The sequence below is a fragment of the Gambusia affinis genome, linkage group LG17 (genome assembly GCF_019740435.1).
Source record: "Gambusia affinis linkage group LG17, SWU_Gaff_1.0, whole genome shotgun sequence".
NCBI lineage: Eukaryota > Metazoa > Chordata > Actinopteri > Cyprinodontiformes > Poeciliidae > Gambusia > Gambusia affinis.
The window spans coordinates 13,670,633-13,691,277 of NC_057884.1; the positions used below are offsets into that span (position 1 = coordinate 13,670,633).

The window sequence follows — 20,645 nt, forward strand, 5'->3', positions numbered from 1 at the left end:
AAAAATGAGGTGTGCTTTTAGGAGCAGTTTTAGTGTATCGTACCAATGCCTCTGTAATATTTTTATGAAGTATAATTAATCTTACTTGAATAAAAATTTGGAGATTTTACCCAAGACGAATAACGTTAATGAATGAAGAATCAACATATTTTAACCAAAAATGTATGAGACACAGAAACACGCATAAAGTTCATGATAAACTGAGACTTTTGGGTGTATGCAAGCTTTGTTGTTCTAATATTATTTGCTGAGCCTGCTGTGCCATTTGGATATCGATGTATTGTCATTTAAAGTATCTATAACGGGGTTTTACGTAGAAAAATATCTGTTAAAGTCTTTCTTTTGCCTGAATAAGTTGTTTTTTTGATTTTTAAAATTATGTTATTTATATTTTCTATTTTAGTCTTTAGAATGTACTCATAACTGCTTTTGTCTGTCTGATGATATAATTTTTAAGCATTGATGTTTACTTGAAGTAGGTACCAGCACCCCTAGGCTCGTGCCCATGCTAGGATAAGCGGATGCATGTTAGATAATGGATGGAGGAATGTAATAACAAAGGCATAATCTGTTAGATTCCATGTAGGATATTTTTATTTTCTTTTATTTTAATAAGAAGAGCGCATGCTTCTACATGTGAGGAACCGCCCCTCTAGACCAGAGAGATGAGTTGCAGCCGCACCGACTCGCGCGCTCATTACACAACCGTCACCCATTGAAGCAGCAGCCAAGCAGCACGGAACTGATCACTGCGGTTTAAAAAAAAAAAAAACTCATTAAAAGAAGGGGGAAGTATGTCCTACACAAAGTTTGTTGCGTCTCTTGCTCGAGCGAAGTCGGGAAACATCAACAAAATTCGCATTTCACCTTCAAGATGTCGGTCAACTGTGGCATCCCCGAAGAGCCAGGAAGAGAAGGAGCCGCAGCGGCAGTTAGAGGGCTGCACGGTGGTGGATGCTGTCCCAATAGAACTCATCAGCCAGACCAAAAACGCCAAAGACGTGCGTCTGAAGAGAGTTCACATCGACTTCGACAACACCGAAGACGCATACAAAAGTAAGAATAACATCGAGCTGCTGCGAAGTCTGCTGGTCTTCAACCTGTGTACAATTGACATCCTTGTCGAGAAGAATAAGGAGGTGAGTTTATCTGAAAAAGTTGTAATTCAACTTGCAAATTATCTGCGTGCTAAAATAAACCAGCTTTTCCATGGTCTTTCAGCTGATGGAACTCAGTAAGAAACTGCTGGGTCAGCGGTTGTTTGAGAAGCTGATGAAGATGACCTTCTACGGTCAGTTTGTGGCAGGGGAAGACCATAACGCTATTAAACCTTTAATCCGCAAGAACCAGGCTTTTGGTGTGGGGGCAGTGCTGGACTACAGTGTGGAAGAAGATCTGACACAAGAGGAGGCAGAGAAGAAAGAAATGGAGTAAGTACAGAGCCATTCACTTAAATAAAATACTACTGAAATCCATTTATTTCAGAAACTTAAACACATTATATGGGTCAAATACACACAGATGATTGTTTGAAAACTTTTATTTCTGTAAATAATTTCCCACTTGCATGTAATAAAAATATGACATTTAAATTTATAATATCTACACCAGACCAGTGACAAAAATAGTATTAAAAACAAAAATGTGTACTTATAGAAATGTATGCTTAATACCTGCTTAAAGGATATTATTTTGAAGAGGTACTTGTAATCTGAGAAACAGGCCTCATTTGAACACATATTCTAATTTATTGAATATGACTGTATTCACTGAGTGTAAAGGTTTAGTTGTCTGCAATGTGAATTCAGGTTTGTATTTAACCACTGTTTAGTAAGCCTCACATGTAAAAGGAAGACACGCCCTTTCCTCTGTAGTTATGTAACATGCTTAATACATGCAAACCAGTTGAGACAAGTACATTTGCACAGTCTGTCCTTATATCCTTGTTTGTATCTTAATGGGTGTGTCTGCATCAGAACAGTCTTTCTGTCCAAGCCTTTATCGTCATTCAACAATAACACAAACACACTAAACCCTGGGAATTCAGAAGGCTATTCAAAGTAAGAGAGTGAAAAACATCCCTCTGCATATTTATAACATGAGTAATGTATTTTGGATAGCAACTGCAGGAAAATAACATTAAATGCCACTGACAAAACACATTTTCGGAGACTTCTTCTTTACAGGAGTATCACTATGAGGTGAAATTATGCCCAATAATGTCATTTAAATATTGAGATATTTCAGCATATCTACTTTACTGAAATTGCTCAGTAATTGCTTCAGAAAGTGTTTTTTTAGGTCTTTGGTCTCTGCTTGGAGAGTAGAGAACATTTCGTGTTGACTGCAGCCTAACTACAGAAGCAGATTAAAGAGCAATTTCGCTATTCATTACCTACTTCCCTATTTTTAAATACTAGAGTTGCACAATTCCGGGGAATTATTTTCATTTGGAACATTATAATTAACAGAATTATTAGATAGTTTGGGAGGGATATAATTTACAAACAGATCTCATGCAAGTAACCTTAAGTATGTTTACCCCATTGCTCAATCACATGCGCATGGCAACCTGCAAACTGCAGGGGTAGTGAGGTGGTTCACCTTACATGCAGTCTTCCATCACATGACAATGTAGAAGCCAGGCCTTTTAAGCCTGCATGTTTGGGCACAGCACTCAAAGTAATAGAACTGTTGATTTTACTGCTAGGCAAATAAGTGTACATGTTGTATTACCGTTTTATCTTGCAATTATTACATGGCAAAATAAAAAAGATTTATGTTTAAATATGATAGAGTTTGTTTAAATCACCCCAACTGTTAGTTACTTTATATAATTTGCATGTGAATTTTTCCAATTTGGAATATTTTCAGAATTTGTCAGCTTAACATGTAAGATAGACAAGGAAACCTGAGGTTTGCCACATATTAAATTCAGAATAAAAATTTAAAATTAAGTATTTTATTTCCTTCCATAAACTCTATAATATTCCACTGTGCTGTACTTTCTGCTCTTATCTTATCTCTTCATGTATTATTTCCGTTATGCCTCCTGATCTGTGTAGTCTACAGCATGTTTATAACCTCTTTAAAGGCCTGTAATCAAATCTTAAAGTGTTTTATATTTGTTTTCAACATCACAAGCAGTTCTTGTCTCCTATTGGCCAATTGGGACATACCTCCTTCTTCTGATTGGTTGGATCAGATATCCAGCTGGAGGAGTGAACATTATTAAAAGGCTGCCAAACCTTAAGGCTAATGTGTTGTAACTCTTTATTACACACTCATACCCTTGCAAAGAAGGATTGTGGACTTCTCTCTGGTGCATTAAGCAGAGTTTATTTTTGTCCAAATGCTTTTACTACAAAAAACATTTTCTGTTTCTCAGTACCTGCTTTGATAATATATCAAGAAGACTGTTTGCCTCAATATAAGGAGAAAAAGACAGAATATCTCAGCAAGTCAGCATAAGTCAGAATCACATTGTTTCTCAGCATATAAGATTTACTGTGAAAATATAATTTATCAGTAGAAAATGTGTATTGATGCATTCTCTAAAGAATAACCGAGTCTTCTAATGCCAATCTCCTTTATTTTCCCCAGTTCCTGTGTTTCCAAGGCAGAGAAGGAAAGCCCAGGTGTGTATATTGATTCACATTAGGGATGATTTACTTACTTAAAGTTGTGCAACATGTCAGCTTATATGCTACATGTAGTAAGAAGCGGCAGGGGAGTAGGTTGATATGGTGAAAAGAGGGTTTGCCTTTTTTGGAATGATGACACTGCAAGTGAAAGCTGTTCTAGTGCAGAGTGACATGCTGTACTCTCATGCCAACATGTGCTTTAGGCTGGACTGCACTGGTTGTAGCTGGTTCTGGTTAGGTATGACATGTCCAGTTCAGCTGTTGCAGCAGGATGACGTTTGATTCACGTGAAGAGTTTAACGCTTACAGCAGAGCTACAAGGCTTTCTCTGAAAGAAATGTTTCTCCATGTATGTTCTTGCGGTTACTCGATCTAGCAATATTATTATTATACAATTATACTAATGATAACTTTTATCTGCTTGAAACAATAATTTGCATCAAAACTCTAGTTACTAAGTTCTTGTAACTCAGTAACTAGAACTGAACACAATTCAGTTCTAGTTTCTAAACAGCAAACAGCAAATTACTCCATAAAAATCAAAGTTGAAGTGCATTGCTTCCTCACATAAGTTGGTTAAGATCAGTTTTCCTCTTTAGGTGCAGGTCATCGTGAAAAGAAGTACAAGGCCCACCGTCAGTTTGGGGACAGACGTGGCGGTGTCATCAGCGCTCGCACATACTTTTATGCCGATGAAGCCAAATGTGACAATCAAATGGAGACGTTCATAAACTGTATTAAAGCGTCAGGTAAGTAGTATCTGAAGCAGTTAGGGAAAGAAGTATTTGTTTTTATTTTTTAAATAAAAAAGTACAAAAAAAAATGAATGCATTATTAATACAAGAGTGACAGAGTTGATTTGAAGATGATATATTTTTACTAGTTGTGTGAAGAGCTGGTATGTAGGCAATATCTTCTATGCAGTAGAACAAGGTCACTGTGATATTCCTCTGAGTTTATGATGGAGCCAAAACATTCACTGACCAGAGGAAGGCTACCAGAAAAGCAAATATTTTGCCATCTAAAGCAGATCAAACTTCACAAACTTAATCATTGCTGATTAAGCAAACAGTATGCTGTGGATTTTTGCACGTCTATTACTCAGCATGTTTGCTGTCCCTAGTTTATTGCAACAAATTTTTTACACTGTCTGGCCACTGTCGGTTGCATATGTACTCATGTGATGTCCATTAAAAAAAGTAAATATTAATTTTAGCAATAAATGACCAGCCATCTTTAAACCACACTGGTTATTTATTCTAGGTGGAGCTTCAAATGATGGATTCTCTGCAATTAAAATGACTGCACTGGGACGACCACAGTTCCTTGTAAGAATAACTTCACATCTTTTTGTATAAATAGTGAGCATCATTTCACTAAATTAGCCACTTTATCCACCTTTTGGATTACATATAATATTTATCAAAGTTAAATACAGTTACATCTGAGTTGTTATCTGTGTCAGTCAGAACTGCAATTGACTTTTATTACATGTTTGTGATTAAAATCATATATTTTGCTTAAACAGCTTCAGTTTTCAGAGGTCCTTGTCAAATGGAGGAAGTTCTTTAACTTCCTCGCTGAACAGCAAGGAAAGTCTGACATGACTGCTTTGGAGAAAAGACTGGAACTGGAGCAGCTGAAGGTATTTTGTGCCTTTTTCATGTCACCTGGAACGGGTGTCTTTGAATTATTATTAATTAGTTTCTTTGGTAGGGACAGACATACAGCGACATAGACAAACTGAAAGAAAACAGCAGTCCCATGTTTACGTCATAGTGCAATAGCAAAAGCTAATTCGCAGCACTTGTCCCTAGATGGGACACTTATTTTAGAACACTTCTGTTTGTATATCTGTGGGATGTTTACTATTTAAACCAATGTAATTTTTTTATTTGTATTGTTATGTTTTGTTCTTGTAGGAAAGTTTGACTCAAATGGGTGTAGCAGCCAGAGATGACATTGAGAACTGGTTCACTGGGGAGAAGCTGGGTTTGTCAGGGTAAGATCCATCCATCCATCCATTTTCTTAACACCCTTCTTCCCTAATGGGGTCGGGAGGGTTGCTGGTGCCTATCTCCAGCTGTGTTGTCAGGGTAAGATAACCTTCCATTTACTGAGAAACAACGGTGGTGCCTTTTCTCTTCACCTCATTTATTAGCTGGACTTCCTTAAGCTGTATAAAGCGTTTACTGAGTTTATTGCATTTCTATTGCATTTGATATCCCCAGAACAATTGACTTGCTGGACTGGAACAGTCTGATAAATGATACAACAAAAATGTCCAATCTGCTCATGGTGCCAAATCTTGAGGTAAGTCGTTGCAACTTTTATGGTGTTTTCAGAGGTGATTTGGTGATAAATTGGCAGTTGTTGCAATGTATGCTGCATACCTACAAAACCTTTAAATTAACAACAAAAACACTTGTCAGATAAACCTATGTGATTAATGCCCTATTTTAAAGCAAAGTATGAGTAGCAGATGGAGTTACTCAGGAACAGAAATGTAAATGCTGGCAAGAACATCTCTTTCACTTTATGCTTGATTTCCTGCTCATTTGATGGAAAATAATCAGATCTAAATTCACTGATGTGGAAAAAAACATCAATGAAAAAAAATCTCCCAACTAAAAAATATTGGAATCACAATTTAGAGAAAAGACAGACCCCAGATATTGGAGAAACTTGTACTGATCATCCTGCAGTTTTCTCTGTATGACACACACCATGGTAAGGAGTTCATATTCTTCAATAAGAGTGCTAATGACTCTGTCTTTTGGCTGTGCAGACAGGCCAGCTGGAATCTTTGTCAATCAAGTTTTCTGCCGAGGAGGAGAGCCAGATGAAGCGAATGCTGCAGAGAGTTGACATTCTAGCAAAGGTGAGAACTGAAAAAGATGACCAAAGTTATTACCAGTACATTAAATAACATATAAATGCAAATTGATTATAACTTACCATAGAGGTGCTGTTTAAGGAAAAACAAAATGGCAAATATAGATATTAACCACAGGCTCTGTGTGCCTTATGCACATATTCAGTTACTGTTGTAATATATATTATCAAGAAGCATCATGAAAACTACTTCTTTGTGCTTCAGCATGCTTTGGAGAATGGAGTGAGGCTCATGGTGGATGCAGAGCAGACATACTTCCAACCAGCAATCAGTCGACTCACCTTGGAGATGCAGAGGAAGTTCAACAGAGAAAAGCCAGTGATTTTCAACACTTACCAGTGTTATCTTAAGGTGAATATTATTATTTACTAGGGATTTTGGAGGATAGATGTTGATTTTACATTGTAGTTATAGATAAGATTACTATTGCTATTTTCAAAACTGGAAAATTGTGAAAGATCACTTTGTTTTATCTTTCACTTGATTTTATTCCTTACAACTTTTTTCTTTGCATAATTTTGATGAAGTTATGGTAATAATTAAAGTTTATTATAAATATTTTCACCTTTTGAAACCCTGAACATTTTTCTTAATAAAAATGTGTAGTCATTCAGAATATTACCTTTTTGTTACAATCTTATAACAATTCGTTTCAGTTTAAATTCAATTCAATTAAAAAAACAAAAAAACTTTCTCACAGTTACAACACTATTATGTTATCAAATGTTTTCATTGTGAAAAAACAACAACAATATTTTCTAAAAGCCTAAATAAGACTGAGTGGTACTAATGCTCTTCATATTTGTCCTATTGTCAATATTTTTCTAGGAAGCCTACGACAATGTGACTTTGGATGTAGAGCTGTCCCGACGAGAGGGTTGGTACTTCGGTGCCAAACTCGTTCGTGGTGCTTATATGTACCAAGAGAGAGCCAGAGCCCAGGAAATTGGCTACGAAGACCCAATAAACCCTGACTATGAAGCCACAAACAGGATGTACCACAAGTAAGTCTTGACTTGGTTCCCAGAGCTTTTCTGTACTTCAGGCAGATAGTTTTTGTATCCCTACCATTTGGCTTTTTGTTTGTCCAGGTGTTTGGAGTATGTCCTGGAGGAGATTGAACACAACAGGAAAGCAAATGTCATGGTCGCTACTCACAATGAGGACACTGTGAAGTTTACTCTTGAAAAGTATGTTTTTGTCTCTGTCCTATATAAAAATCTAAATGAATTTTGATTTTTTTGTTGAAGCATCAAGCATAGCTCTGATTTATGATAATATAATGTTTCACAAGTCTTCAGATAACCTCATGTGTGTTTTTCCAATTTTTTTCAGAATGAATGAAATGGGTCTGTCACCCACGGAGAATAAAGTTTACTTTGGACAGCTTCTTGGCATGTGTGACCAGATCAGTTTCCCGCTAGGTACGCTGCGCCCAGCTCAGAAACTAAAAGCAAACACTAGGTTATGAAATCACAAAGGCTTACGTCACAGCCTCAGATGGCCGCAAAGGCTCAGCTAAAACACGATCCCCACAGACATCAGCCTAGTCACAGTCAGGCAAGTCGATGACCTTTCAAAAAGACCTGCAGTGAATATGTTGAGAGAAAACAAGTTCCTGGTGTCCTTTAGTGAAAGTTGCCAAACATACATCACAACCTTTTGGTGTCAACCCAATATTACCCAATTTGACCCATAGTATCACTGTGGAGATGATGTGGGAACTCAGAAGTAAATTATATTGCTTTCTTTTAATTTAAACACTAAATACAAGACTTGAGTCAATATTTTTTAAAGCCACTTTTTGTTGCAATCGCACCTGGAAGGTTTTGGAGGTTTGTCTGTATCAATCAAGTAAGTTTTGATTTAAACCACTCAGGGACAGCTGGTATAAGTGGGCCCTCCCTGACATTCACAATAAAGTTGTTAAAATAAACAACTTAAAATTAAATACCTAAAAATAAATACATTTTAGAAATAATGTAGCACATTTTGTAAATCTTCAACAAACCTGGTGTCAAACCGCCTGGGGAGAATCCCTGGTTCTTTCCGAAGGCCTAACTTCTGACAGCCCCATTCAGTGTTGCTGTCTGTCCCAGCTCAAAATGATTGACAGGCGTCTAGCCACACCCCCTCGGTTTGCTCATTGGGGTTAATTTTGGTCAGCCCAGGACCAGCCCGCTGCCACAGGATTCATCCAATCAGGATGGACTTGCTTCTTGAGTATGTGTGGGCGTGGTTTGGCGTAAACTAAGTAGGTGCGATGGCGAGCAATATTAGCATAAACAAGTGGATTATTTAACCTTTTTGAGTCCCAGAAAAGTCTTGAGAGTGAGCTTCTTTTTAAATAAGGTAGGCCTCAATTAAAACATATTGTATCTTGTTTCATTTTATCAGTGTGATTGTACGGAAGCACATAGCTTTTATCTATTTATCTTGCTACAGAAGCACATAGCTGCTGTAGCAAGATAAAACAAGATAATAAGATAACTATCACGTTGAAACAAGATACGTATCATGTTACAACGTGATAGTGCTCGGAATTATATATATATTTATTTTTAGGTGTGTATACATATATATATATATACACCACCAGCCGCCACTGAAACCACTTCAATTAGCTCCATTCCATTTAAACTCTTTTGCGATTCTAAGAGGTGTTCCTTCAGGATTAACTTGTATTTCCCACTATCTGTCTTCATACGAACCCTGACAAGCTAACCTGTCCCTGCTGAAGAAAATCATGTTCACAGCATATGCTCCCTGTGAAGATGATGTGTGTGGTAATGTGCGTCACACAGTTTTGGACGTAGTCTAAGAAGTTCACTCTTCTCTGAACTGACCAGAACCCCTTATTTCTAAAACAGCTTTAGTCTTTATCCCTGAATTGTCTTTTGTATTTTTTGATCTTGTTGACAATATTTGAAAACCATGTCGGAGTCTCAAAGTCATGACACTGTATGCTCACACGGTGGCAACAGTGAGCTTTAAGTTTTTGTCTTTTGTCTCCATGCTGAAAACAGGTCAAGCAGGTTTCCCAGTGTACAAGTACGTCCCATACGGCCCTGTCAATGAGGTGATCCCTTATCTGTCTCGTCGTGCTCAAGAGAACCGGGGCTTCATGAAAGGATCCCAGAGGGAGCGCAGCCTGCTGTGGAACGAGCTGAGGCGCAGGTTTCTGGGTGGTCAGATTTTCTACAAGCCTGTCTACTGAAAAACAAAAAGACTGAATTATCTGTAAACATTCCATTAGCAAACACAGTGTTCACTGTGAGCTTTGTCTTGGGAGGTCAGTTTTTTTCCTTAGTTGCACTGGACAGAAGAAAAATATAACTTACTAATATAAATATAACTTACTAAAAGTTGTGAGATGTATATTGAGAAGCGTATGCAAGAGACAATACAAGAGAGCTGGGTTTTAAGTGATTAGCTATGATGAAACCTTAATCAGTTCTGAAGCACGCACAAAGATTGTCTTCTAAGGAAGAGGAAATGCTGATCCTTTCTGAGGACAAAGAAACCATGAATGAAAATTAATGTGTTCAGTTTGAATGGCAAAGGTAGCTTGGCTGTATAGAAACGCCTGTGCTTTTAAAGTGAAAATTCTTGTATGTTTTTACACTTCTTCCTTGTAGCAGTCACCTAAAAGTGCCTTGTAATTTTAACAAAACTATGAATTATGTCATTTCTTTACAACTTTAAGTTTTGTTGCAGTGCAACACTCCACAATCTTTTAATTTGTTGATTAGTATGTTTAATATTGCTGACTTTTTCTTAAAACAATTTAAGAAAATGTTTTTCTGTACTATTATAGTACTGATAAAATAAAAATGGCTCAAATATTTAATGGTGGTTATTTCCATGTCTGGTTTAATGGTTGAATTTGGGCTTTTTAGTGAACCAGAGTGACTCTTTCCAGGGATGCATTAATCACGTGTGACAGGTCTTAGAAGTATTTAATTTCAGTTTCAGCGAAATGCTTGAGATGTTCTTGTTATCAAACAATGACAGCATTGATTCAAACAAAACATGAACCATCATGTTTCACTATAACTAAGCCATTTGAGAACACTGAATAAAATGCTTTGTCTTGGGAGGTAAATTTTTTTCCGTAGTTGCACTGGACAGAAGAAAATATAAGTTTTACTAAAAGTTGTATCAGTTGTGAGATGTATATTGAGAAGCGTATGCAAGCGACAATACAAGAGAGCTGGGTTTTAAGTGATTAACCACTTTTTTAAACCTAGCTCTTTTAAGTATAAACCAGTGGCCCGGACATATGAACTGAACTTTGACTGTGTTCTTAGAAAAACCGGTTGTATCAGATGATCAGTTTTTTTTTTGCTTTCCAAACCTGACTCATATGTTTTGATGGAAAAGAAAAGGTTACAATTGAGAAGCAGAAAATGTGTTCTGTTCCATCCAGAAACTGTCAATGTGACAAAAAGCTTGGGCATGAATAAATGTTTAAGATTCAGCCATAATTGTCACAAATGTATACATGTAAACTAGCAATATTTTCAACCTATTTGATTATTGGCAATGGACCACTGGTACAATACTAATTAATCTGATGGGTTTTTTTTTTCCTGTAACACCTTTTTTAGATTGAAGTTTATATTTCTATGTGCTTTGTTCTTGTGAATTATGACCTTAAAAAATAAAAGTGCAATAAAATACCTGGATTATTTTTACGTTCTATTTGACTTAAATGGTACCTGGATCAGGGCTGCACAGTAGCGTAGTTGGTAGCATTGTTGCCTTGCAGCAAGAAGGTCCTGTGTTTGATTCCCGACCCAGGGTCTTTCCGAATGGATTTTGCATGTTCTCCCTGTGCATGCGTGGGTTCTCTCCAGGTTCTCCGGCTTCTTCCCACAGTCCAAAAAATAATAATCTCTCTAAATTCTCCCTTGGTGTGAGTGGTTGTGTGTCCTGTATGTCTCTGTGTTGCCCTGCGACAGACTGGCGACCTGTCCAGGGTGCAGCCCGCCTCTCGCCTGAAACGTTCACTGGAGATAGGCACCAGCACCCCTCCTGACCCCACTAGGGACAAGGGTGTTAAAAAATGGATGGATAGATTGATGGAAGTTTGATTTATTTTGTTTTTTCTACAATTATTAGGCTCAAAGATATTGTATATTTTAGATTCAGTTATTCACAACAAATTAAGTGTAGCTGTATTTGTTCTTCCCCTAATAATGCCAGTATGGTATTAAATGAGCAAAAGATTAAATTAGTTACATATCTTCAAGTTAATTAGCAGTTACATAACATAACATAAATAACATCATACAGTTGTGTCAAAAATCTAAAGATATATCCTTCAGCCGAAACCTGTGTGTCACATTCAGTCTTTGTGGGAGGAGATTTGATTTCTTTGAATGCTCATATCAGCCAATGAGGTGTGACCTCTGGGAAGGTTAACAGCATGAAGAGGTTGTTTTCAATCTGGAGAAGGCGCAGTAATCAGAGTGGCTTCTCTAATGTTACCTCCTCTGGGTAAGTCCAAAGATTTTTGTTTGATCGTTTTTCTCCTGTACTTTAAACATTTGAGTACTGAATGCATCTCGTAGTTTACAAGGCTGTTTTTATTCTTGCTTTTTGAGGAAAGATTTCAAGACTTGTCCTTTGTTCGTATGCTTTAATCCGCCAGAGCACAGTAAATAAACATGTAACACCTGCTAAGTTTTCTGAGTTTTAAAAGAAATATTGTATTAAATATTGACAGTGGATTATAACATAATTGGAAAACAAGTACGAGTATGCAGTCCAACAGACAAATTACTCAGATGAGACTGTCAGCTTGAAATTCCTGTTTTATCAGGCATCAGTTCAGTGTGTGCAGTTCGTATGTGTTTAGACATTTATCTTTTTACTCACCAAACATGTCTGTAGCATTAGTGTAGTTTGGGTTCCTCTTGTAATAAGAGCGATTGTCCCTTCTATTATTGTTTTTGTTAAAACTTGAAATTTAACCACAGTGTACATATTTTCAGTATCAACATGAGGGCTGTGTGCTCTATTTGAGAAAAAACAATGACTTTCCATTTCTCTTTCTTATCTTTAGTCTTTGTTTCTCCTTTTCCCATGAAGACTCTTTATAAGCTTCCCATGAAGACTTTCTGTCTTCATGGGAAACATATATGTGCTTTAACTAGGTGCTTTAACATATAAATGTAAAAAAAAAGTGTACAGGAACAACATTCATAAACTATGTGCTTTAACATATAAATGTTAAAGCTCATAGTTAAAGAAGGATAATATTATAATTTGAAAATGTTTTGCTGACACATTTTGGCTGCAGTGTTGGACAAAATGAGGATTAAATGTTCTCTCCTATTTCATTTTCAGGTTTGCATTTTGCATTTAAAAATGTTTAACAAAGGATTTATATGTAAAGTGATGGTGCGGCGGCTGATACCCTGGGTTGTACTGACTAAGGTAATGCTGGTCCTCTACTGTTTGACAATGACACGGCAAGTAAATATAAGGTAAATTAAATAAATAAATAAATGGATTTCAATAATGTCAGTCAATACACAAATGCACTCATCAATGGTATAAGCCCTATTAATGATTTGTTGTAAAATTATTTTATTTGAATAGTTTTTTTCCAGGGTTTACTAATTATACTATGAGATTGTTTCAAAGGTTTAAATTTATTTTATGTTTAGTTGTATAATCCACACAGAATCAAAATATTACATAAAAGCACAAATAGAGAGCCCAATTTATATAAACCTAAATAAATCCTAGTGAGTTGTTTTTTTCAATATGCACTAATTGCAATCGTCAGCAATCATCTGCCATAATTCTAGTTTGATTTTGATCAGTCTCTTTGGCAGAAGTGGTATAGAGTTAATTTAAATTGTTTGACTTGTTGGCACTGATCCACCTGTTAAACATAATACACAGATTAGTTTGAATCACTGCTTTCCAAAAGCTTAATGCTATCTCCCTTTATACATCCCAAAAGCAGTTTGGATATGTTTTCCTACTAGAAAATATAGCTGTATCCTGGTCCCAACCAACTGACTCAAACTGTCAGTTTGTTGGAACAAAATGACATTTGTAACAACTTTTATAAACACTCTAAGTCATAATTCCGCTGTAAAGATGAGGGACGTCGTCTCCAGAGAAACAGATTTCCCAGTGTTATAAACTAACAGGTTGAGAAAGAATCCTTTCAAGCTTTGAAGAAATTGCAATTGCCCACATGGTCGAGAAAATGTCCGCTAGAGACAATGTTTATGGTAAGAAGAAATAAACATGAAGCACCTTGACACCAGTGACAAGAACTGTGTTTGGATGAGTCAAGCAGAGGCTTTAAAATCCTAAAGCATCGTTCCAACTGAACATGGTGGCATACTTGCTACAAGTGATGTATTGTTTAAAGTGGGTGTATTGATAAAACAGGTGAATCTCTTTAACTTTATCTAACATTAATGCCAGGAGTAAAAAATGTGGATACAATCAGAACACATCAAATGTGTTTTTAGAAATGGAAGAGTAGAGTAATGGTAAGGCTTACAATGAACTATACTGCACTCAAAAACAGGGTCTGTGTCAGCAACCAGCTCATTTTAAATTCTACCAATTCCGCCAAGAAGACTGTCAAAAATCCAGCCAGAATTATGACAGAACCATGTTGATGGTAACAAAAAGTGTTCATGCAAGGAACAACATTCATAAAGGGTTTTATCCAAGAACCTTGAGAGGTAGCCGAGTCTGTTTGTGACACCTCACAAGGTGTGTATAGTCAACAAAAAGTATAATTTTGACTCTGTGTGGATCGAAGAAAAGCCACAATCTTCAAATTCCAGGTTAGGAATTAATAAAGACATGTACCATAATTTCAAATTAATAATTGAAAGCCCTAAATGAATGTGAGCTTCATGGCCTAAAGTGTATGTAAATTTCTGACTGCAGAAAGAGTAACCCTACTTTTTGTTTCACTCAAAGTCCCACACAGGAAGAAACGTGTCCCCTCAGCACGGCAAAGACAAGTCCAGGCGTCATCACTGGAAGCCCTGACTCTAAGCAGGATTGCTCTCCCAAAGTGAACATTATGTTCATGAAGACTCATAAAACGGCAAGCAGCACTATCCTCAACATCCTCTACAGGTTTGGGGAAAAGCACAAGCTCAAGTTTGCCTTACCTGACAGACGCAATGATTTCTGCTACCCGCAGCCATTCCTGTGCTCCCAGGTGAAGGACTATAGGGCGGGGGAGTGCTTTAACATTGTTTGCAACCACATGCGGTTCAACTATCAACAACTGTCCAAACTCTTGCCTCCAAATGCGTTGTATGTCACCATCTTACGTCACCCAGTGGATCTCTTTGAGTCAGCTTTTCATTACTTCCAAAAAATTATTCCTCTTACTTGGCGCATTAAGGGAAATAACAAACTGACTGAGTTTCTGAACAATCCAGAGGCCTTCTACAGTCCTGAAGCTATTAACTCATTCTATCTTAAAAATTTGCTGTTTTTTGACTTCGGTTTTGATAACAACCTTAAAGTCAATGACCCCCGTGTCATGAAGGAGATTCAGTATTTATCCAAACGTTTTCATCTGGTTCTTATAGCAGAATACTTTGAGGAATCTCTGATTCTGCTTAAGGATTTACTTTGCTGGTCCATGGAGGACATCCTGTATTTCAAGCTCAATGTTCGCAGGACCTCATCCGTGTCTCGGCTGGACCCTGAGATGAGAGCCAAAGCCTTACAGTGGAACTGGGCTGACTGGAAACTCTATGAACACTTTAATGCTTCTTTCTGGGAGAGAGTCGAGGCTTATGGAAGAACAAGAATGGAACAAGATGTAAATGAGCTGAGAAGAAGAAATGCTGAGATGAGGGCCACCTGCATTGAGGGTGGAGATGCAGTTGAAGCTCAGAAGATTAAAGAAAGACATTTCATGCCTTGGCAGCCCATTGGAGAGAAATCCATTATGGGATACAACTTGAGAAATGACATTAATCCTGAAAACAGGACAATATGTGCAAAAATGCTTACACCTGAGATCCAGTACTTATCAGACTTGGGAGTAAACCTCTGGGTGACGAAGCTATGGGGTTGGTTGAAAGATTATATTTTATAAGTGCCTTGTTTTATTTGTATAATTTAACTTAATTTTAAAAATGTTTTAAGATTAAGTTAAACAAATTAAATTGGTTGTCCATTTCACAAACTGTATGTTTATGACTAATTTAAAATGTCAGTACTTGTCATCTGAATTAAAGTTAATTTCTCTACAAAACAAAAGTCAGGTTTGCTGCACTTCACAATTCTTTTTTTTTTTACATTGCGAGATTAAAATAAACATATTTGTTACTTCTGTTTGTTAAATGTATAATGATTTGAAAAACTAAGAACTACTTATTTGGAGCTAAATAAGTGAGTCATTTCAGACAACTTGAATGATTAAAAATTGTAGTTTCTGACTGTGTTTACACCGTTTCATTAATGAATTTCAGGTTTAAGTGTAAATTTACTCCCTTTAGCATCTAAACAGTCAGGGGTTTCAATGCTAAACCTCTGACTAGAGAGTATTTCTTCTTGCTGCCCAAGGTGGTCTTGTGCTTGATAGGCATTTTACGTGTTTTCTATGATGTTGATTTCAGTCTGTGTTGATTAAGAATTTTAATAAACGTTTTTAAAGCCAAAATTCAATTCATTGTTTATGTTTGCCATGGGCGGAACGGGAACAAAAGATGGAGAACATTAGTATTCTCAATAGCATAGTTAGCATCTCTTTGCAAACCGAATATATTTTAGGTGAAGGGAAGAAGGGGGTCTCAGTGTCTATGCAGGAACAACCACTAAATCAATCTTTCTTTGACACTTTATTGGTCTGTTGCGTTTTTATCTAGGTCAGCATTCAGAGTTCTGGCCTAAACTAAATGTATTATTCAATGCAAGTGCTCATCTGGACACTGGTGCTACTTTCTCTTAGACTATAGACAGGTAGACTGTAAATAAGTGATTAGAAAACCATGGCTAGAACTGTCATGGGTTTTATTACACATAGTGTTAGTGAGACACCTGGAGGACTAATACTTACCTGCATGCAAAGCCTCCAGATGGTGTGGCCAATCTCACGTTATTACCAGTTACCTTGCATTAATGTAATTTTTACTTGGGCAATAAATTAAATTATTGGACCTCTGTGTTGTTTTGCAAAAATATTATGGTTAGTGTTATTGAAAGCATGTATTGAGTTTCAATGTCATAGTTATACCAGGGGTTTTATCACACCATTTCCATGTTTAAGCAATACTCTACTTTCATAACCCCATCAGTTTAAAGCCACTGTATCACGTCATGAGGGAGACATCAAAGATGTAGCAATTAGACAATGGGATAGAGAATAGTCTGATGTAAATATTTTACTACATTCTTATTTCCTCCTACTTATTCATACTAGGGAAAGACAGGCATCAAATCCCATAGTTTTCCAGACTGCACAGGAACCTAGTTAATAACAGGCTTTCTTGTAAGAGAAAGGTTGGCAAACAAAGCAGTTACTTTATCAAATGCAGTCGAGACACTTTGGCAATTTTACATAGCCATTTAAGTTATCAAGAACACAAGAAAAAAAAACTAAAACCCTGCATGACATTGAAACATGTTTAATATAACAATTTACAATCTGAAGGTAATGAAATCAACAGAAACATCTGCAAAGTAAAGGATGAGCTTTGATCCATTTCCCTGGTGGTCGGGACAGCCTTTCAGCCTCCGCAGGTCCTCTCAGCGCCTCCTCCAGCCTGGGCATGACTTAGTGCACATTGTCCAAGATGACAGCTGCTTCATTCAGGTGCTGAATCCAGGAATATGTGGGGATGGAAACTAGACAACACATTAGCACTGCAGCCTTATAAAACCGAGGGTGGCGTCCTACTCTTCTTTGTTCTCATAGTTGTGTTTGATGTGTTTCCATAGTTTCTGTAACGAGTCACAATGAGGTAATATTAGAAACTATATAAAAACCGGCGAAACTTAACCAACAGTCATTAACAGATTCGGCTAGCCAAGCTAAGCTAACACTAGCTTCGTCCTTTCCTCACAAGGTCAGCACCGATAAGAACAACCAGGGATGGACTTACCCCGCGGTTCATCTGCTCAAAAATCGCGTCACCGCCTTGGTCAAACACCCGCTCAAATAAGACAGCTCCAACCATGATGGTCACAGCGAAGGTGGACGTCCTCCTGAAGAGGAGATTGTAGACGGTCTTAGCCAGCGCCATGTTGTCGGTGTAATGCGCACTGCGCAATAGCGGAAGTGGATACACATGACAACTTCCTTTAGTGAGGTTTATGTTTTCCCAGCGTATGCACAGCTACCAGCTAAAAGCTACATACATGTTTTAATGACCGCAGAAAAGCTGTTTTTTGTTTTTGAAATGTTGGTGCATGTTACAGAAAACGCTTAAGAGCCACAGTGGAGTTTTACCAGTGCCGTATAAGGACAATTAACATTTAACGGTATGTCTGAAGGCATATTAGTAAACCATTTGGATGTACAAGATGGTTTCCAAAAGCAGCTACTTTTCCAGAAATATTTGTTTAATTTAAAATCGCTTAATGTTGTTTTGACCAGTATTTGTTTGCTGATTAAGAATTGTGTGTTCGTTATTTGTCTGATTAGCCACTATTTAAGTTCGCCTAATGTCTTGTTTGTTAGGTAAGTTTGTGCTTGAGTTGAAGTCTGTCATGTTGACCTCTGCTTTGGGCCCAATTCATAATTTTTGAAAATATTTTTGACTAATTTGTAATAAATTATGAATCGTTTTTGAAACAATTCAGTGTCATTATGGCTGGTTTGTCTAAATTCTTGACAGAGACTGATGGAAATATTTATTTAATATTATTATTTATATCTAGAAGCTGATGTGCCAAGACAAATGAGGGAAATCTTCAGTCACCATAATGTAGCAGAAATGTTATTTCTGTTTCAATCTTTTTTTCTCTGCTTACTCTCTCACCTATTGACAGCTCTCCGATTGGAGCACCATGGGGAAGAGGTATTACTGTGACTACTGTGACCGATCCTTTCAGGACAACATGCACAACAGGAAGAAACATCTAAATGGGGTTCAGCATCACAGAGCGAAGAAGGCCTGGTTTGACCAATTCAGAGGTGAGATGAGGAGGAATTCGTGACATTTGTTTGATGTGCTTTTTCTTCTATTTATCTTTTTAGTTAACTCCTAAATTAGAAACATTTGATCAGTGGACAATTACCTGAAAACAGATCCCACCAGGAAACACACTCACAAATATGTAGTTTTTCTATTAACTTCTAAACTGCCACCTCTATGAAGGAGTCTGCAGCACATTTTTATTTTTACAATCAGTTACATGGAATTGATGAGTTAAATCAAAGTTTAACTATGTTAGTTTGAATATATTATTGAAAGACAACCAGAATTGGGAGAACATGAATTCTTCATTTTCATAGATAATAAGCAAGACTAATATATATGAGCTTTTATTTGGCATTCCTAATATTGACATTTACAGTGCAAAGCTTGATAAGAAATTGTAATGGACTGTTTTTAGAACTGTTTTCTAATCCTTACAGATTCTGCTGCTGTTCTCCATGATGAACAAATAAAGAAACCCTGCAGGAAGTTTCTCCAAAAAGGTGAAAAAAATTCTCCAAAAAAACCCCCAAACTATAATATTCTCCAAAAAAATTTTTTTATTAAATTTTACTATCAAATCATATTTGATAACATTATCAAATTTTATGTTATTTTTCACAGTATTTTTTATTTTTTTTGCGGATTTTTTTCCCTTCAGGAATATGTGATTTTGGCCCAAACTGCAGATTTTCTCACATGTCTGAAGAGGATCTGTTCAACTTAAAAAGACACATGGAAGGTAAATAGTGGCCACAAGGTGGTGCTGTGTACCATATGATTTTAGGTGTAGATATGAATTTCAGAAGTGATGGTTTCTTTTATAATAACACCAGTTTTGGTCTTATTTACTAAAACAAGATCCTATTGACACGACAGGCAATGCGGTTTTAATTTTTTTTTAAATAAAGGATTTACACAAAAACTAACAAAATACTCAACATATTCAAAGATATTAACGAAACACAAATGTGCAGTGTGTTCTAGGTTACATGAAGGAAAACCATAGAAAACCATTTAACTGCTGTATCGTAATGAATGCAATATTTCTTTATTTTAAGAGGAAAGACAACACAAAGAGGACTTTGAGGACAGAATCATCTCTGGGCGAAGTATAGAGGATTGGCTCTCCAAAAGGGAAAAGAAGCAAGCAGCTCTTGGTAGCAAAGGGTATGCGCACTCCTTTTCATTTTAACACATTGGACTACATGGTTCGCATACCTAATCATTGGTCATGTTCATTTTGAATTCAGTCGTTTAATTATTTATCTCTGCAGAGACTCGAAAACCAAGGAGGACAATGAGGAGGATGAAGCAGAAAGCGATATTCCTCAACAACTCTTCTCCATTCCTGACCTCCCACCCTCACTGTTGCCTCCTCCTGCAGGGGGATGGAGAGTCAGCGCAAGCAGCGAGTGGGGCTGAAGGACATTCATTCCAGGGTTCAGATCCCAACAACTAAGTATATGATGTCTTTAGAGGGACATTTATTTCAAAGAGATTGTTTCACATTTTTGTTTGAGGATGTGCTCATGTTTTCAGCTGCTATAAAATTCCTAAATGTCTAAATTCAGATTGAAAGAAGAAGTTTGAGCAAGAATCGAGCAGACATATTTTGAATCCCCTGAAATACATCTGTTTACAAATATTTACATTGCTTAAACTAAACCAAAAAATGTAAGGAATTTTGAGTTATTGTGAAGACTAATAAAAGAAAAAAAAATTACAAAATGTGTATTGTTTTATTTGTATTTATTAGATTATGCAGGTGCTATTGAAAGGAACTGACTTCCTTTCACAGTTAAGAAACAGTCATGTTAGGTTAACAGGTGAACTCAGACAAGATGGTTTATCATGTTGGTACAGAAAGAATTGACAATCAATTTGTCGCTCATGTACTTTAACTTTTCAGTGGGTGTTGAGATAAGCTTTCTAAGCTTGCATATTTCTAAC

At 36.8% G+C, this 20,645-nt stretch overlaps 4 protein-coding genes across 6 annotated transcripts; 3 read left to right on the top strand and 1 right to left on the bottom strand.

Annotated features, from left to right (window-relative positions):
• The first annotated feature begins 685 nt into the window (after window positions 1–685).
• prodha (proline dehydrogenase (oxidase) 1a) lies at window positions 686–11,228 on the top strand. The gene is made up of 14 exons (XM_044144602.1): window positions 686–1,139; window positions 1,222–1,430; window positions 3,604–3,638; window positions 4,244–4,393; window positions 4,908–4,972; window positions 5,173–5,289; window positions 5,567–5,646; window positions 5,876–5,957; window positions 6,433–6,525; window positions 6,745–6,891; window positions 7,369–7,544; window positions 7,632–7,730; window positions 7,876–7,964; window positions 9,567–11,228. The coding sequence occupies exons 1-14, from the start codon at window positions 795–797 to the stop codon at window positions 9,755–9,757; spliced, it is 1,878 nt and encodes a 625-aa protein (XP_044000537.1). The 5' UTR covers window positions 686–794; the 3' UTR covers window positions 9,758–11,228.
• A 751-nt stretch (window positions 11,229–11,979) lies between these two features.
• gal3st1b (galactose-3-O-sulfotransferase 1b) lies at window positions 11,980–16,213 on the top strand. 3 transcript variants are annotated; one of them, XM_044144605.1, is made up of 3 exons: window positions 11,980–12,042; window positions 12,895–13,034; window positions 14,506–16,213. In XM_044144605.1, exons 2-3 carry the CDS (start codon window positions 12,916–12,918, stop codon window positions 15,644–15,646), a joined length of 1,260 nt encoding a protein of 419 aa, XP_044000540.1. In that variant the 5' UTR covers window positions 11,980–12,042; window positions 12,895–12,915; the 3' UTR covers window positions 15,647–16,213. The 3 variants fall into 3 exon arrangements, with proteins under 3 accessions (XP_044000540.1, XP_044000541.1, XP_044000539.1); XM_044144606.1 differs by having other exon boundaries at window positions 12,895–12,984; XM_044144604.1 differs by lacking the exon at window positions 11,980–12,042 and having other exon boundaries at window positions 12,859–13,034.
• A 948-nt stretch (window positions 16,214–17,161) lies between these two features.
• LOC122847165 (cytochrome b-c1 complex subunit 9) lies at window positions 17,162–17,838 on the bottom strand. The gene is made up of 2 exons (XM_044144608.1): window positions 17,655–17,838; window positions 17,162–17,493 (listed from the first exon to the last, which is right to left on the bottom strand). The coding sequence occupies exons 1-2, from the start codon at window positions 17,793–17,795 to the stop codon at window positions 17,446–17,448; spliced, it is 189 nt and encodes a 62-aa protein (XP_044000543.1). The 5' UTR covers window positions 17,796–17,838; the 3' UTR covers window positions 17,162–17,445.
• Window positions 17,737–20,418, top strand: zmat5 (zinc finger, matrin-type 5). The gene is made up of 6 exons (XM_044144607.1): window positions 17,737–18,033; window positions 18,544–18,688; window positions 19,133–19,195; window positions 19,354–19,434; window positions 19,754–19,862; window positions 19,970–20,418. The coding sequence occupies exons 2-6, from the start codon at window positions 18,562–18,564 to the stop codon at window positions 20,115–20,117; spliced, it is 528 nt and encodes a 175-aa protein (XP_044000542.1). The 5' UTR covers window positions 17,737–18,033; window positions 18,544–18,561; the 3' UTR covers window positions 20,118–20,418.
• Window positions 20,419–20,645: the final 227 nt, after the last annotated feature.

What these genes read in the sequence shown, in the direction of transcription:
- prodha (XM_044144602.1), top strand. Translation starts at nt 795, where the DNA reads ATGTCCTACACAAAGTTTGTTGCGTCTCTTGCTCGAGCGAAGTCGGGA. An exon ending in TTGTCGAGAAGAATAAGGAG is followed by an intron (nt 1,140 to 1,221) that starts GTGAGTTTATCT and finishes ATGGTCTTTCAG; the next exon opens with CTGATGGAACTCAGTAAGAA. An exon ending in GAGAAGCTGGGTTTGTCAGG is followed by an intron (nt 5,647 to 5,875) that starts GTAAGATCCATC and finishes TGATATCCCCAG; the next exon opens with AACAATTGACTTGCTGGACT.
- gal3st1b (XM_044144604.1), top strand. Translation starts at nt 12,859, where the DNA reads ATGAGGATTAAATGTTCTCTCCTATTTCATTTTCAGGTTTGCATTTTG. An exon ending in ACACGGCAAGTAAATATAAG is followed by an intron (nt 13,035 to 14,505) that starts GTAAATTAAATA and finishes TTTCACTCAAAG; the next exon opens with TCCCACACAGGAAGAAACGT.
- LOC122847165 (XM_044144608.1), bottom strand. Translation starts at nt 17,795, where the DNA reads ATGGCGCTGGCTAAGACCGTCTACAATCTCCTCTTCAGGAGGACGTCC. An exon ending in TTGAGCAGATGAACCGCGGG is followed by an intron (nt 17,494 to 17,654) that starts GTAAGTCCATCC and finishes GACTCGTTACAG; the next exon opens with AAACTATGGAAACACATCAA.
- zmat5 (XM_044144607.1), top strand. Translation starts at nt 18,562, where the DNA reads ATGGGGAAGAGGTATTACTGTGACTACTGTGACCGATCCTTTCAGGAC. An exon ending in CTGGTTTGACCAATTCAGAG is followed by an intron (nt 18,689 to 19,132) that starts GTGAGATGAGGA and finishes TAATCCTTACAG; the next exon opens with ATTCTGCTGCTGTTCTCCAT. An exon ending in GCAGCTCTTGGTAGCAAAGG is followed by an intron (nt 19,863 to 19,969) that starts GTATGCGCACTC and finishes TTATCTCTGCAG; the next exon opens with AGACTCGAAAACCAAGGAGG.